The sequence below is a fragment of the Tigriopus californicus genome, chromosome 12 (assembly GCF_007210705.1).
Source record: "Tigriopus californicus strain San Diego chromosome 12, Tcal_SD_v2.1, whole genome shotgun sequence".
Classification (NCBI taxonomy): Eukaryota; Metazoa; Arthropoda; class Copepoda; order Harpacticoida; family Harpacticidae; genus Tigriopus; species Tigriopus californicus.
This window is the reverse complement of record NC_081451.1, coordinates 4,973,240-4,986,705: the sequence shown is the minus strand read 5'-3', so window position 1 is coordinate 4,986,705 and position 13,466 is coordinate 4,973,240. Positions and strand designations below refer to the sequence as shown.

Below are 13,466 nucleotides of genomic sequence, written 5' to 3'. Positions count from 1 at the left end.
AAAGCTACGAGAAGTGAATCTTTAAATATCAAGTTAAGATTGCTACTTTGGTGACTACGGAAATGTACCTCGAGATGGACCCATTTCGGCTATGAAGCAACGATTATTCAAAAAATAACCGTTCATTGCATAACCCTTTTTATTTCCAACCCATTCATTTTCTGCAAGTTCTGTGGAACCCATGGTTCGGCGCTGGTAGTGCCAAAAGATGGTGTCAGGGCACTCACCATTGGTTGCTCGATGACCATTTTTCGCTCCATGGGTTGATTGCCCTACAGAGCCTGTATATGAACGGCCGTTCTCGCCACAATGCACCGATTTAAAGATTTTAAAAGTGTAATCCACTTGAAATATTAATTCAAGCCTAATTGGTTTACTTTAGTTTTGCCACCGACAACGGTTGGGCGTGGTTTGAGGCAACGTGTTTGTTTTGATGCACTCACCCCAGTATAGAGTGTAGGCCATACACGAACGACCGATTTGGCAAAACTGGACGGATTTGCAAATTTTCAGTGACGAAACGACTCTACTCGTCGAGGTAGGCCTTTTGTTTTTCTTCACTTGTGCTCAGACCCGCCTTGGGGGCGTATTTTGAGGCAACGGTTTGTAATATACTGTATAGAGTGTAATAGGCCCTACTCGAATCAAACGGACTTTCAGAGTCCGATTTTGGTACTTTAGTTGCGTGGTCATCATTTGGAACATTGCGTTAGGGAATCATCCATGCCATCCTCAACACCATGATTCATCCAAAGAAGATCATGGACCTTTTTTACCTTGCCTTACATGCGTTTTGTCTTTAACTTAGATAGGAATGGATTGATTAGGACTGGCTTGTATTTAGAAGAGTACGAAAGCGGAGCAGCGCACCTCAGCAACTTAACTTTAATTACTTTCCAAAACAATGAGTTTACTGGGCCTCAGATCCAAACCAAAAACATTTATACAATATTCTCTGGTTCTACGTGCCATATGTGGGTTTACCTACCCTTCTGATACCTCTAGTTGTTGCCAGTTTGTTAAGCCACTATTATCTGTATTGTATATAAATATATCTAGTTTTGAATCTGGCGTTGCTGTGTTGAAGATAAGATGCCTGAAGAGTAACTTAAGTCTTTGAGCTAACCTTTAGCGCACAAACATTTGCAGAAATGTGTTCGGGCTGGATCTGGGATCCATGTAGACTCAATGTTTTGGAACAGAATTGAAAGTTCAAAATTATTGCAATGGTGCCTGACCTTATTGTTGCACTCCTTAATACAAGGCACTAGGATTGAGTGCAAGAGAAATGAAACTATCTAAGACCAGTATTGAATGAAGGTGACCTCGAAAAAATAACTAACATACTGGCAAAACATGTTGTGCGAAGTTACGAATATACGAAAAGTTGGATCAATGCCAGAATAGCAGTTGAATGCCAAAAAGTAATATGAAAAGTAAAAGATAAATAAAATGAGTAAGAGTAAAAAAAAAGCGTCAAAAAGTGAAAAAGTTGGAAATTTGACCCAAAAGGTTTGTAAAAAGTTAAGAACTTTCTTCAGGTTATCACTTCGGTTTTGTAGGTCTACCATAAGGCTCTTTCGGCGGCTTTATAGATAGAAAATGGAAAAATTGAACATCCAACCTTCGACAGAAAGCAAAGGTACATTCCATGACTGAAACAACCGGCTGGGTACCCTGTCCTTTTCAAGAACAGTGGAAATTTTCATTGCCTTTAAGTGACGAATTTATATATTTCTTTTTTGTTTCATAGTAAAACTGGGATATAAGTTGAAATGAAGGTTTTTTTTAATCATCAACATTCATATATAATACCAAGTTACCTTCGAAAACAGTAAAGATTATGAGGTTGGACGATGGTAAGGTGCGACGGACAATTTGAAAGTGGCAAGAGAATTTGGTTTGGCAGATTTGCTCGGAAAGAAAGATCGATTCTGTCGCTCGTGAACTCGCTTTCTATACAATCTCGGAAATGAAATGGGATTAAGGGAAAGGGTGCACTAATTAAATTCTCGAGTGGATTTCGACGCGTCCATTAATCTTCTCTTTTCCTTCAAATCGTAATCGTCAGATTTCAAGACACTTGTTATCGATTTGATCCTCTTTTTGGCTTTGTTGCATTCGCTATAAATGTGAGCACTTCCTGAAAATGGAAGCACATGCTTTGGTCAATTTCAGTATTAAAAAATTAAAACACTTGTCTGCTTTCATTACGACTTTGTTTCTATCAATGTTGTTGGAGGACCGAAATATGTTTCATGCAGATTTGTTAGTGTTCTGTTTTATGTTTGACAAAGATCATGAAGAAGATAATGATCTGTTGTCTCTAAAAGTGAAAGACGAAGGATTACCTCTTCTTCATTGTTGTTCATATGATTGATGGTTTCATCCATCAATCATCTGGCCTCCAGGTCCATGTCGGTCGTTCCTTTGTATTGTTCATTGGATCGATGGTTTCATCCCCTTCAATGTTCTGTCTGCATGCTCCATTTCAAGGCGTTCTTCAGAAAGGCTCAAGGCGTCGTCTTGTGGGTTACCACTCGCTCTGTTTCAGGTTTTCAGATGGAGCTCCAATTCCAATAAGGCCAAAATATGTATATGTTTACATAGATTCCTGTGAATATAAAAAAGCATATAACTTGATGTCAATTGGAAGACATTAGTTAGTGACCGTAGAGGATTGACGTGGGCTTTGAGAGCACCTGTCAGTTTTCATTCAAGTTATAAAGACAATGAATCTCATCTTTTCTGACTCAATCATGTTTCAATTTGCTGACTATTGATAAAAGAACACTTAGGCATTATTGATCCCGTAGCATCTTTCATGGCAGATTTGATTTTTTTTGACAAACATTCAATGTATATAACAAGGACTAGCAAGATCCACCAACTCTAATTCGTTCATCATAACTCCGTTAAAAGGCAAACTAAAAACAAGTTGATTGATGCGCCTACCTGTAAGCATATCGTTGGCACGTGCATGTGAATCGATGAGCGCACATGTCCTTAGGCACTTTTCACATTGCACTAAGCACAATTCAGAGTTACAAGGAAAGCGATTTTTCCGCATTGTGTAAACGTTTGGGGTTCTGTTGGCTGTTGCACAATGATCTTTGTGGAGTTTTCATCAATTCGTTCGACGCTGTACTTAGCCATTTGGGCTTCAGATGGATGGCACTTGTTGAGTTCAACCATAACTTAGAACAATCCAACACCCCTGATCCCTTCTTGGTCATCAGGTCTTTCCGGACGAATCCCTGTTCACTTGATGCAAACCAAGGGTGAACCGCGCAAAGTTATGTGCGGCTTAAAAAGTTTTTTGATCGTCCGGTAATACCGCTCGACGTGGAGGTTATGGGGAGGAACACCGAGCGTTGATGGCCTGGCCCATGCATTCAAAGGCGCTTGCCTCCATCCGGACCATAATTGGTAGTAAAGTACGACCAAAGAGGCACTTTCATCCGAAGTTTCCTATTAATTTTGAATGGTTAATAGCAAGCATGACTGTGTTGGACAATAATAGATATTTATTCAATTGCGGGGGCATTCTTCGAGCTGAAGCTTATAAAAGTAAGGCTTGAAGAAAGTCGGTATGGTCATGGCACCTTGAACGCATTACCATTTCATTCCTTCGAATTAGAAGAGAAGAGGGAGGGCTTACCGAGCTTCCCTACACACTAGACGGGATGAAATGGCAAAGGCGTTTTGGGTGTTGACCATATGGATCTTTAAAATCCAACTTGAATAAATTACATGCAAAGAGTGACCCTGGTATTGAATACACAGTTTCTTTTACAAGTACCGTTTTCAGGTATGATTTTCACTCGCACCACCCGAAGCCAAATCTGACGTGTGGAATGTCCATGCGAGGAACGAGAGCTCTCTCATTCTGTGATGTTCCTAGTGAAACATCTTTGGACTTGTTGAATCTTTTGCAAACCTGCTAAACTCATTGGAGCCCAAATGGGCGAGGAATATTAAGATGCGGCTGAACAATCGACTTGTACAGAGTCAGCATCATGACACTATCTCTGGACTTGCAAGGTTCTGAAGGTGCAATATATCCAACCACACATTTGAAAAGCCTTACCAACTTTCAACTGGATATGCTCATCGAACTTTCCATTATTTTGGGAGGACTACACCCAAATCTTTCATTGATGAGACCTGCTCAATGTCTTTGCCTCCATTATCTACGAGTGGAGTATTCAAAGGAGTTGACCGAAGGTCCTTGAGTGGAATTTCATTCAGTTCAGGGCCACATTGTATTGTAAATACTCATTAATTAAAACGGGACTGGAATAGGTTTTTGGCAATAGTTCGGCAATGAAAAGCTTTTATACAGTTGCCTTTGCAAACCAACACCAATTGATTATTAACCAGTAAACTTGTAAAGTAAAAAGAAATGCGTCTTTATACTTCAGTCTACCAATAGTGCGCCTTGAGTGGCATAAACTTGCCCAAGGTTCTCTTCCCTTGGACCTGGAACTACTGCCTTAGTGAAGCAAATATTGACATGTCGGCCTTGAACTCATTGAAATCGTGGGCCTCCGATCTGACAGAGGAAATCACTCGTGCTTACTCATCCGAGTGCAATATAGATAAATATTACTCCTGCCGGGGGTGGTTTGAGCACCTTGGGTGCTCCTCATTTGCCTCGTGATGGCTTTGATGAAAACACTGACACTACGGCACGCAAGTATTCTCTGATATCCTCATTGCTGAGGGCGTTATCGGCTCCCATGAAAAAAAGCCACTTGGGTTATGGGCTGCCGTGGGTTAGCAGGCTCAAAACTTAACCAAATACGATCTACCTGTTTCCCTAAATAAATCCAATCCAAAAAAAAAACCATTACTCTCAGTTACCCAAGAGTAGATTCGATCTGAGTCCTTTGCCAGGCTACTGAAATCTTGCCATTCCTACCAAAAACTAAATTTGTGCATCAGCATAAGACGAGAGATTGGCAGTAATTTCAAGCTTTTGACGCGGGGCAACAAATATTATAAAAAGGAGGGACCCTAAAATGGAGAAGATTGAAGTCCCCTTCAAAGAAAAGAAAACCTTTGAGCAAACTGCCTGATCCAACTCATTTCCTGTGAATTTGAGAGATGACAAGAACGATATGACTGAACAAGGGGGCCTATTCTCGCTACAATAATTATCAATCTAAAAGTATCCCATCAACAAAAGACTCACCTATTTCGATTGGATGTTAAGCAATCTTTGGGTGAAAGGGCCTAGCTCGGCCATTAGTCGAAGGCTTTTAATGTCCTTAAGCATGTCCGAGTTCTTGATCTTTTTCGCCCAATTCTTTTCCAAGTGCCAATGGCACACGCTCCATAATACGTTTGGATTAATAATCTCTTTCCAAGAATTGATAAAGGTATGGCTGGTGTCGCTTAATACCGTTTTCACATTTTCGCAAGCATCGGGAGCAATAGAGTTCAGAACCCTCAAGGCAACCGAGAACACAATCTGATTTTCATTCTCGACGAGGGCTTGGAATACCGGGCTGCCTTCTCCTCTACGATCTGCAATGAAATTCATTGTCAGCTTTTGTCCAGATTTATAATGAGATTCACTTTTGTTTATTTTTCGAATTGCAGTTAAAAACTAATTTGTAGGTTTGAATGAAAGTTGCATGATGCAGATTTGCTCATCCAAGCTCATCCTAAAGCAATTCAATTCTTGATTTGATTGTGGAGAAATCCACTTTACCAATGACCTTCTTCATACTATTGGAGCCTTTGCTTCGGCTTGTACTGCATTGTTGGATTAATATCGCTAATTCAGGTCGATGGCCAATGCAGCTTCATTCTTTTTGCAACATTGGTAATATTTTGCGCAAACTCATGCTCACCGAATACCAAAACCGAAATGAGGACAAATTTGGCAGAATTGGTGCCGTGGGTCCCATCAATGGAGATAATCGTGGAATGGTCACGAAACCTTTTCAGCATTTCGGGACTGGCATAAGTAAGGAGGAAGTAGCCGGACGTTTCCGCAACCTTCTCTTGGATCTCTTCCGGTATCGTCGAAGACATGGTGAATTGCTTTCCAAAGTTAAAACCGTGGAAAGCTACGTCACCCAACAAGTTCATTACGTTTTTCACCTCTGAAGCTTTCTCATCATAGCCTATGAAATAAAATACGGATAAGCCTCAATTTTCTTCACCGCAATAACTTTCTTACCCCCAAGATTACACGTCTTTTTGATCCGGTACACATCGCGGTAGGTAACGGGCTTGCTATGTAGGTCTTGGTCATTTGTTGACAGATATTTTTCAATCACGACATCCGATCGAATCCCAGAGGTGAGGAGTTCTACTGCTTGATCTTTGACCTTCTTCGACAACCGAATATTTCTCCTCTCCAGCGAATGAGAATGAGCCAAGCAGCCGTACACCATCACTTGAAGTTTGGCGTTTGAGCATTTTTTCGATTGATGATCATGGCAGCAGCATACTTCTCGTTGATTGAAAATGACCCTGTAGGAGAGCAATCAAATCGGCTTTTTACTTTATGTCGTCAAAGTTCTGACAATTTCTGTGAATTTCTGTAAAATGGAAGGTGTAACATACTTGGCCAGGCATTGAAAAGTTTTCTTCGACTTCTTAGCGTCGTTGGTGATATCCTTGGCTTTTCGGTTGCAATTCATCACACGGTACGATCCTGGTAGACCCTTGGTGCTTTTACAACTTTTGAACGAAAAGTATCGGTCGAGCTGGTTTTCCACTCGCCAATTCAGGGCTTCAGCCATGGAGTCGAATTGGAGGTGAACCGGCTGGTGTTCATGATCGGCGGAACACGGGTTTTCCTGAATTTTAAGTTATATAGATGACGCATCAGTTCGTCCACTGAAGCAATAAAATTGATTACGGACAGCGACTTACGAGCTTTTTTCCACAAGTTTTGGTTTTGCCATGGGCTTGAGCCTACACGCGAGACGCAAACGTTCTACGACACTCACCGCAATGGAACTTGTTAATGCATGATGATGACGATGATGAAGAAGATGGCTCTTCAGCCAACAAGGAGAAGCCGGCACGACGGACAACACCCCCTTCATTAGCGGGATTCACATTCCCAATCCCCATACGCTGGACTGAGTGATCAGAGCCGAGATTAGGAGGCGACAAGGACGAGGAAGAGCAGGGCATTGAGTTCAAGCCACTCAATGACGTCTCTTGGTCCTCACAGGGCGTGGCAACTTCGGGGCTGTCATGATTTAGAGCGGAAGCCATCCCGAGAATCGCTGACTTTGTGGGGGATGGACGGGACATAGACACTCTGAAGTAGGCCAAGCTAGTGGCGGTGATAACAGAGATGGCGGTGATAACAGAGATGGCGGTGATCGCGGTATTGGGCAATCTCCTGATGTCAATCAACGGCGTGAATCGAGGGACGCACGGGACGGACAGACAGGGAGGCTGAGAAAAAGTCAATCGGACCGGCTAGACATTAGGGTTAACTTCAAAGATAGCATTATCATCTGATCATAGGCTTGCAACATCGGGTTACCTGGTGCGGATTTTTTTTTTAGGTTGAAGTAAACTTCATCGCGTATTCTATGGTTCTATTCTTGGTGGGATTGCGCTCTATCCTCAAGGACCTAAAGTCACGGACCATTTACCCGGGAAAAGGCGCAATCTTAGATTATTGTACTCACGCAACTAAAGTACCAAAATCGGACTCTGAAAGTCCGTTTGACTACTCGAACGACGGACGTGTTCAACTTTGCACGGGCCCCACGGCCAAACGAATAGAGCTATCGCCCGGCCCGCAGACGCGTTTTGCAGGTGAACCATTCAGCTACTTACCCTTGAAATTTAAACACATTCTATTCCTAGAATTCGCCGTGAAAGCACTCGTGGTGGGGCTGGTCTGATTTCAATTTGAAAACTGGCCATTTTCCCCGCCCATTTTTGGGGCGTTGTATGCGTTTGATCGAGTTGAAACTTGGACATGATGCTCTGTGAGGCAAGCCGGTCTTTTTGGTATCCTCGGATTTTTGATCCGTGGGCGGGTTCTCATTTTGGGTTCGAGGCCCAACACAGCCAAACAGAAAAAGGGAGGGAAATGAGCTAGCATTTCACGGGCGCGATGAAAACGCCTATAACGGGCCAACGGCGGAAGCTACACTCTAGCCACGAACATCCGCATCCCGTGTGGGCGTGTCGTGTTTAAATTTCAGCTCATTCAGTTCGGTGCGAGCAGAGATCCTTCGCCCGTTTTGACGCCGCGAACAAAGCACGGGCGCGTGCGGGCGGCAAATTTGACGCTCTCTGGACGACCCTGCGGGCTTGGAATCGCAAAAATGGTTTTTACAACGGGGCTAGCCCGTCCTTCGGTGATTATTAGTAAAAGGAGTGAGTGAAAAATCTTGATACGATGGAGTGTTGGGGCCAACTTGGACCTCGACCCAATTTCAAACTCCTAGCGCCCCGGGAACCCGCCGAAAAAGCGCGCCGTTAAACGGACACTATTTTTATTAGTATAAGGAGTGAATGAATGAATGAATTCATCTGTGTTTCGTAATAGCGGTATTTTTACACTAGCGGAAGGATGAAGTAATTGATCAGATTGGAGAAAATCTGAAGATAATGGTATGTAAAAGTCCACTGGTTTGGACCCACAAAAGAATGTACTCCTCTTTTTAAAACCTTGATTGACGCTACTCAATTCTTCATCATTATCATCACCCGATACTTTGAGATTGTCAAACTTGAAAGCTTCATCCATGATGAACATTTGTCCTCGTAAGTGTGTCTTTTGAGCCAATTAATTGTAAGATAAAATGGTTTGAATATAATTCTGGTAGGGTGACAATGCTGATGACAAATCTGTAATTAAAGTATCATTGACATAGACTTCAATGGTTTTGAATAAATTAGCTGGAAAGAGATTGACACCCAATAAATTCACACTCAGAGGCACCACACCATCCTCCATGGTTCTAATTTGAGCCAATCCTGTCCATCGAATCAATTTGAGCTGAAGGTAGTGTTCTGAACCTTGAGGTTCTAGATGAAATTGAAATGGTCCCTGATCATTTTCAGAGAGTGGATGAATTGTCACAGTTCGCCCACTCTTGACTATAGGATCGGGATCCAACATAGAAAAAAGATCAATGTCTTCAGACACGATTGATCCCGTAGTAACTTTTGAACCACCATAGCCCTTGCTTTGTTCCATGATGATGACAATAATAAACAACCCAAGACGAGCCATAGCATGTTCTTAAATAGGTTCATGAGCATGGCAATGGTTAGAAAAAAATGAAAAGAACGGTTGATATATCAGAAACCAACATAAAAATCCCCCACGTACACAGCATGATTGAAATGATTCATGCGAATTAAATCACATCATGTTTAATAATCGGAAACGAAACGTTCAGAATGGACGAGGCATTGGATCGATTCTCTCATCCATCTTTAGAAAGATTGCCCCATATGCTAAAACAATGATCAATATCGGTAAAAAGGTGCTTTCATCACCGCCAGCCCATCATTGATCATTGAGACAGGCAAACAATCAGCTATGAAGGCTGGTATAAATGTAGTGGATGATGTTCTACAAGGGAAAAATGTCAAACAAAGCTTGAAAAGTAACTTGTCATCTACGATTGACAATGTCAAAGATTCAGCCATTCAAAAAGTAAAACAACAATTATCACAAATGAGTTACAACACCGACAATGATGTCGATCGAAAAGTCAAAAGAAAAAAGAGAAAAAAGAAAGTAAATTCAACCCAAACTTATACAGGCAATAGATTTCAGAAATCGAAAATGAACCATTTACAACAACCACAGCGGAGTAATACTCGATATCAACATCGTAGGATAACCAAGGGAGATATTTTCGACTCAATCTAATGAGCGTAACATGTAGTTTCATTATAACTTACATCAAAATTATGTGACGACAGATTGACCAGCATCCTTTAGTGGAATAAGCAAAGTTTCAAAGTATAACAATATCAAGAACATGGGCGTGCGAAAAATGAGACATGCTATGGGTGGAATCAATTCATATACCATGCATCGTGAAGTGAAGCGTCCAAGAGTGAGAAATCCATATTATATCTAAAAAAAACGTCAACAAATTCAAGCTGATTTAGTGGACATGACCGCTTACAGTAAATCAAATTTCAACATTAAATATATATTCACGGCTATTAATATGTTTTCCAAATTTGCATTTTGCTGTCCTATGAAAAGAAAAACGGGTGACGAGACTGTCAAGGCATTGGAAAATATGATTCAAGCTTTTCAAACACCGCCACAAGAATTGTTCACTGATCGTGGTCCTGAGTTTACCAATGCTCGAGTTGGGCGATTTTTGGATAATCATAACATCACACATCGATTGCCACAATCAGACATGAAATATGCGGATGTTGAAAGGTTTAATAAAACAATTCAAAATAAGATTTATAAATATATGACCGAAAATCATACCAAACGCTATGTCACTGTCATTGATGGTTTGATGTTTTCATATAACACCACAGAACATCGAACCATTAAGATGACACCGCAAAACGCCGAAAAGGTTAAAAATCATTTATGGGTGTTGGATCGTCTCATGATGTTTTACCGGCGTGGTTTGCAGTAAAATAGATACAAATGACCTAAGCAATTGAAACAATTGCCAAGATAGATGATGCACTTCTTTAACCATATGAAACATTGACATTCTTTCATTTTCGAAAAGAATTCTTAAAAGCTTTAAACAAGTTAATATTGACATTTAAAACCTATGAAAGACGTTAAATTGGTGATCTGTTTTCGTAAAAATGGGAAGCTGCACTTGCCAAAAATGTTTTTGAAGTATTACAACCATAGATCTGAGCATTTGGGGGCTAAAAACGAAGAAATCTGACCACGAAATAGCTTGCGACTAAGTAGAGATGAAATAGATAGTATCATAATTGATATTCCAGGGCTAACTAAGTGTGCTCCCGATTTACATTTTAATTTTTAGAATGTGTTTTGGGCATGTGGCTTTTTTATGTGGGCTAGAATTCCATAAAGCAATCAAATCAAAATTCTTGCCTATGGTTTTCTGAAGCAGAAAAATGCCAAGATGTGTTTGGGAATTTCCGTCAAAACTTGAAAATGTATTTCTACCACTAGGTCCAGTTTTGGAAGGCACTGATTAAATCGTCCAGATTGGAGAGAGCCTAAGAATTGGAATGACTCGTGTCCAACATACCATTAGCGATACAAGTAAAAAGTAGCACTTTTCCAATATTTAAATTGCGGTAGCGCCCATCCAGGTTGTTGACATCCAAAGAAAAACACTGCTCAAGCCCAGCCATAAGCCTGGGTCTTGGCTAGGTAGCAAAAACAGTACTGGTGTTACTTTGGCTAGTGGCACAAGTCCCCAAAATGTTAGTGAGACGCAACCAATGGTGCCGCAAGGTATGGGGCAGTTAAGGACGGCTTCAAACTCTTTCCCAATAATCCGCCCTCATCTTATCGTAAGGAGGGACAATATCTCTCTGAATCAGAATGCGTTCCAGAACTCAATTGCTCTGGAAACATTCATCTTTCAGATCACCCGTTTTCGTTAAAACTCGCCGACTTCTCTGAGGAAGAGGATACCAAAATCGGTGACAAGTTTGCCGAGCTAAAATTCAACATTTCGAAAATCAACCCATGGTCAAACAAAATCAATGGCTTCCAAAGTCCGTGGACAAGGTGTCATTTATGGTGGAGTTTAAAGGCGAGGCCCCTCAAACCAATGGGCTTTGGCAAAGCGGGTCCCAGCAAAGAGACCTCATTGCGGTCGGTGATGAGGAAACTTCAAAAGCAATCATCCAAATGATTGCCCAGACAAGTATCAAACGACACCAATTTTGGTAGCTAGAATCGGGGTGAATTCGGAGAAGGTGGGCTACTGACAGCGTTCTTTACCGGCAACAGCTTGAAACTGTGGGGTGGAGATAAGCCCCTGAGGGCCCTCGAATCCCAAAATAAATTACTCACCCTTCACGTTAGGTAGAGTCAAAACTACCGACATGAATAGCCCTCGAAAAAATGATCTTGTTTTCAGACCGCATCTACTGGAACACCATCAAAGGCAGAGCAACACCCCTGGCTCAACCGAAAGTAGTCCTACGATTAGGAATCACCCATGGCGTGTGGTCCACCAAAGCCGGAAATCCAATGTGATCGCTGCTCTGGAGGACACTCCTCCCTTGGAAAGGGAGGAGAAGAAGTCTGGGACAGGGGAAGCACCTGGATGAGGTGTTCACCGCAAGAAAGGCCCCTGTTCTGGCGGACGCTCCCGTTTTGGTAGAGGTGGAAGCTGTAATCACAACTGTCGAAATTCCTGCCTCGGAAGAAGGGGGAGGTGAACAGCGGGATCAGACCGGAAAGTGGTGGCCGACTCTCGGAGGAAGTCTCCACCGGAAGAAGGAAGCTCATCCAAACCACCCAAGAGACAAAGGTAAGGTTTTGTGAACTAATTCAATATCAAGAAGCAAGCATTGAGCCTTCCAAATATTTTTTTTAAAACCCTCTCGGAAATGGGCGCTCCATAGTTTTTGTTGTTGAAGAATTTGAAGAAAAGGATCCAAGCTAATTTGCAGACAGATGACAAAAAAGGAAACTTCGAGTACAATGTTGCAATTCTGCGAGAAGAAAAAAGGATCAGATCGTTAGCGAAGGTCATCAATTGGACTATAAAATGAAACGTAACGTTCTTCAAGGGGAGATTTGCTCGTCCTAAAGAAGGACCTGGAAGGAGTTTTGCAACTCAATCCAGGCGCCCGATAGCATGGCAAGTCGCAAGAAATGCCTTGAGGGAAAAATTAGAAATGAGGACAAAAGCTGACAAAACTCTGGCCAATCTTGGAAACGAAGTAGCAAATGAAATGGTCAGTGCACACCTTCTAAGCTCAAAAACAGAGAAAGTCACAAAAAATAACAATATCCGTCCACTTGAAGTAAGCAACCAAATCATTCTGAATTACTCCGATGTAATTAAGCTTCATAACTCTCTCCAAGGTCAAAGACCAATCACGTAGTCAAACTTTGCCTACTCCTGGGCCATGTCCCAGAAGTACGGTTGGTGCAAGTCAAAAGAGCAAATTCGTTGTCGGAACTTAAGAGCTAATGCGTAGAGGCGGGCAAATGTGCAAAACAGNCGGTCACTTTTCCAGCGCTACTAAGACTATTGAACACATTTAGCATTCATTCCTCCAAAATTTCAATGAAGCTGTTCTGCCATTACACTCAACGTTCAAGAGTTCTAGAAGGATGGATGAATCGCATCCACGGGAATCTCTTATAATCAGTGGACTCAGGCAAATTTTATTCAGAGGCCATCGCAGTGGCCAACTCTTCTGAAAGATGATATTCACCCACCCTTTTAGCTGTCTGCTTTTCCGGATTGGCCGAGGATAGGGATCTCCTTCACAAATTCCAATTTGATTTCCAGAGCAGCCGCTCT

General features: G+C 41.8%; 2 protein-coding genes across 3 annotated transcripts in view; one reads left to right on the top strand and one right to left on the bottom strand.

Annotated features, from left to right (window-relative positions):
* LOC131892400 (uncharacterized) overlaps positions 1–13,466 on the top strand; it is a 49,325-nt gene that overhangs the window by 23,351 nt on the left and 12,508 nt on the right. Inside the window, exons 2-3 of one of the 2 annotated variants that reach the window (XM_059242254.1) lie at positions 11,566–11,849; positions 12,066–12,461. The gene's annotated coding sequence lies outside the window, so the exon portion shown is untranslated. Of the gene's footprint in view, positions 1–11,565; positions 11,902–12,065; positions 12,462–13,466 lie in introns of both variants that reach the window. The other variant, XM_059242255.1, reaches the window with a different exon arrangement.
* On the bottom strand, positions 2,427–7,332 carry LOC131892399 (uncharacterized). The gene is made up of 7 exons (XM_059242253.1): positions 6,895–7,332; positions 6,583–6,818; positions 6,194–6,489; positions 5,862–6,137; positions 5,198–5,532; positions 2,956–3,471; positions 2,427–2,614 (listed from the first exon to the last, which is right to left on the bottom strand). Exons 2-5 carry the CDS (start codon positions 6,759–6,761, stop codon positions 5,198–5,200), a joined length of 1,086 nt encoding a protein of 361 aa, XP_059098236.1. The 5' UTR covers positions 6,762–6,818; positions 6,895–7,332; the 3' UTR covers positions 2,427–2,614; positions 2,956–3,471.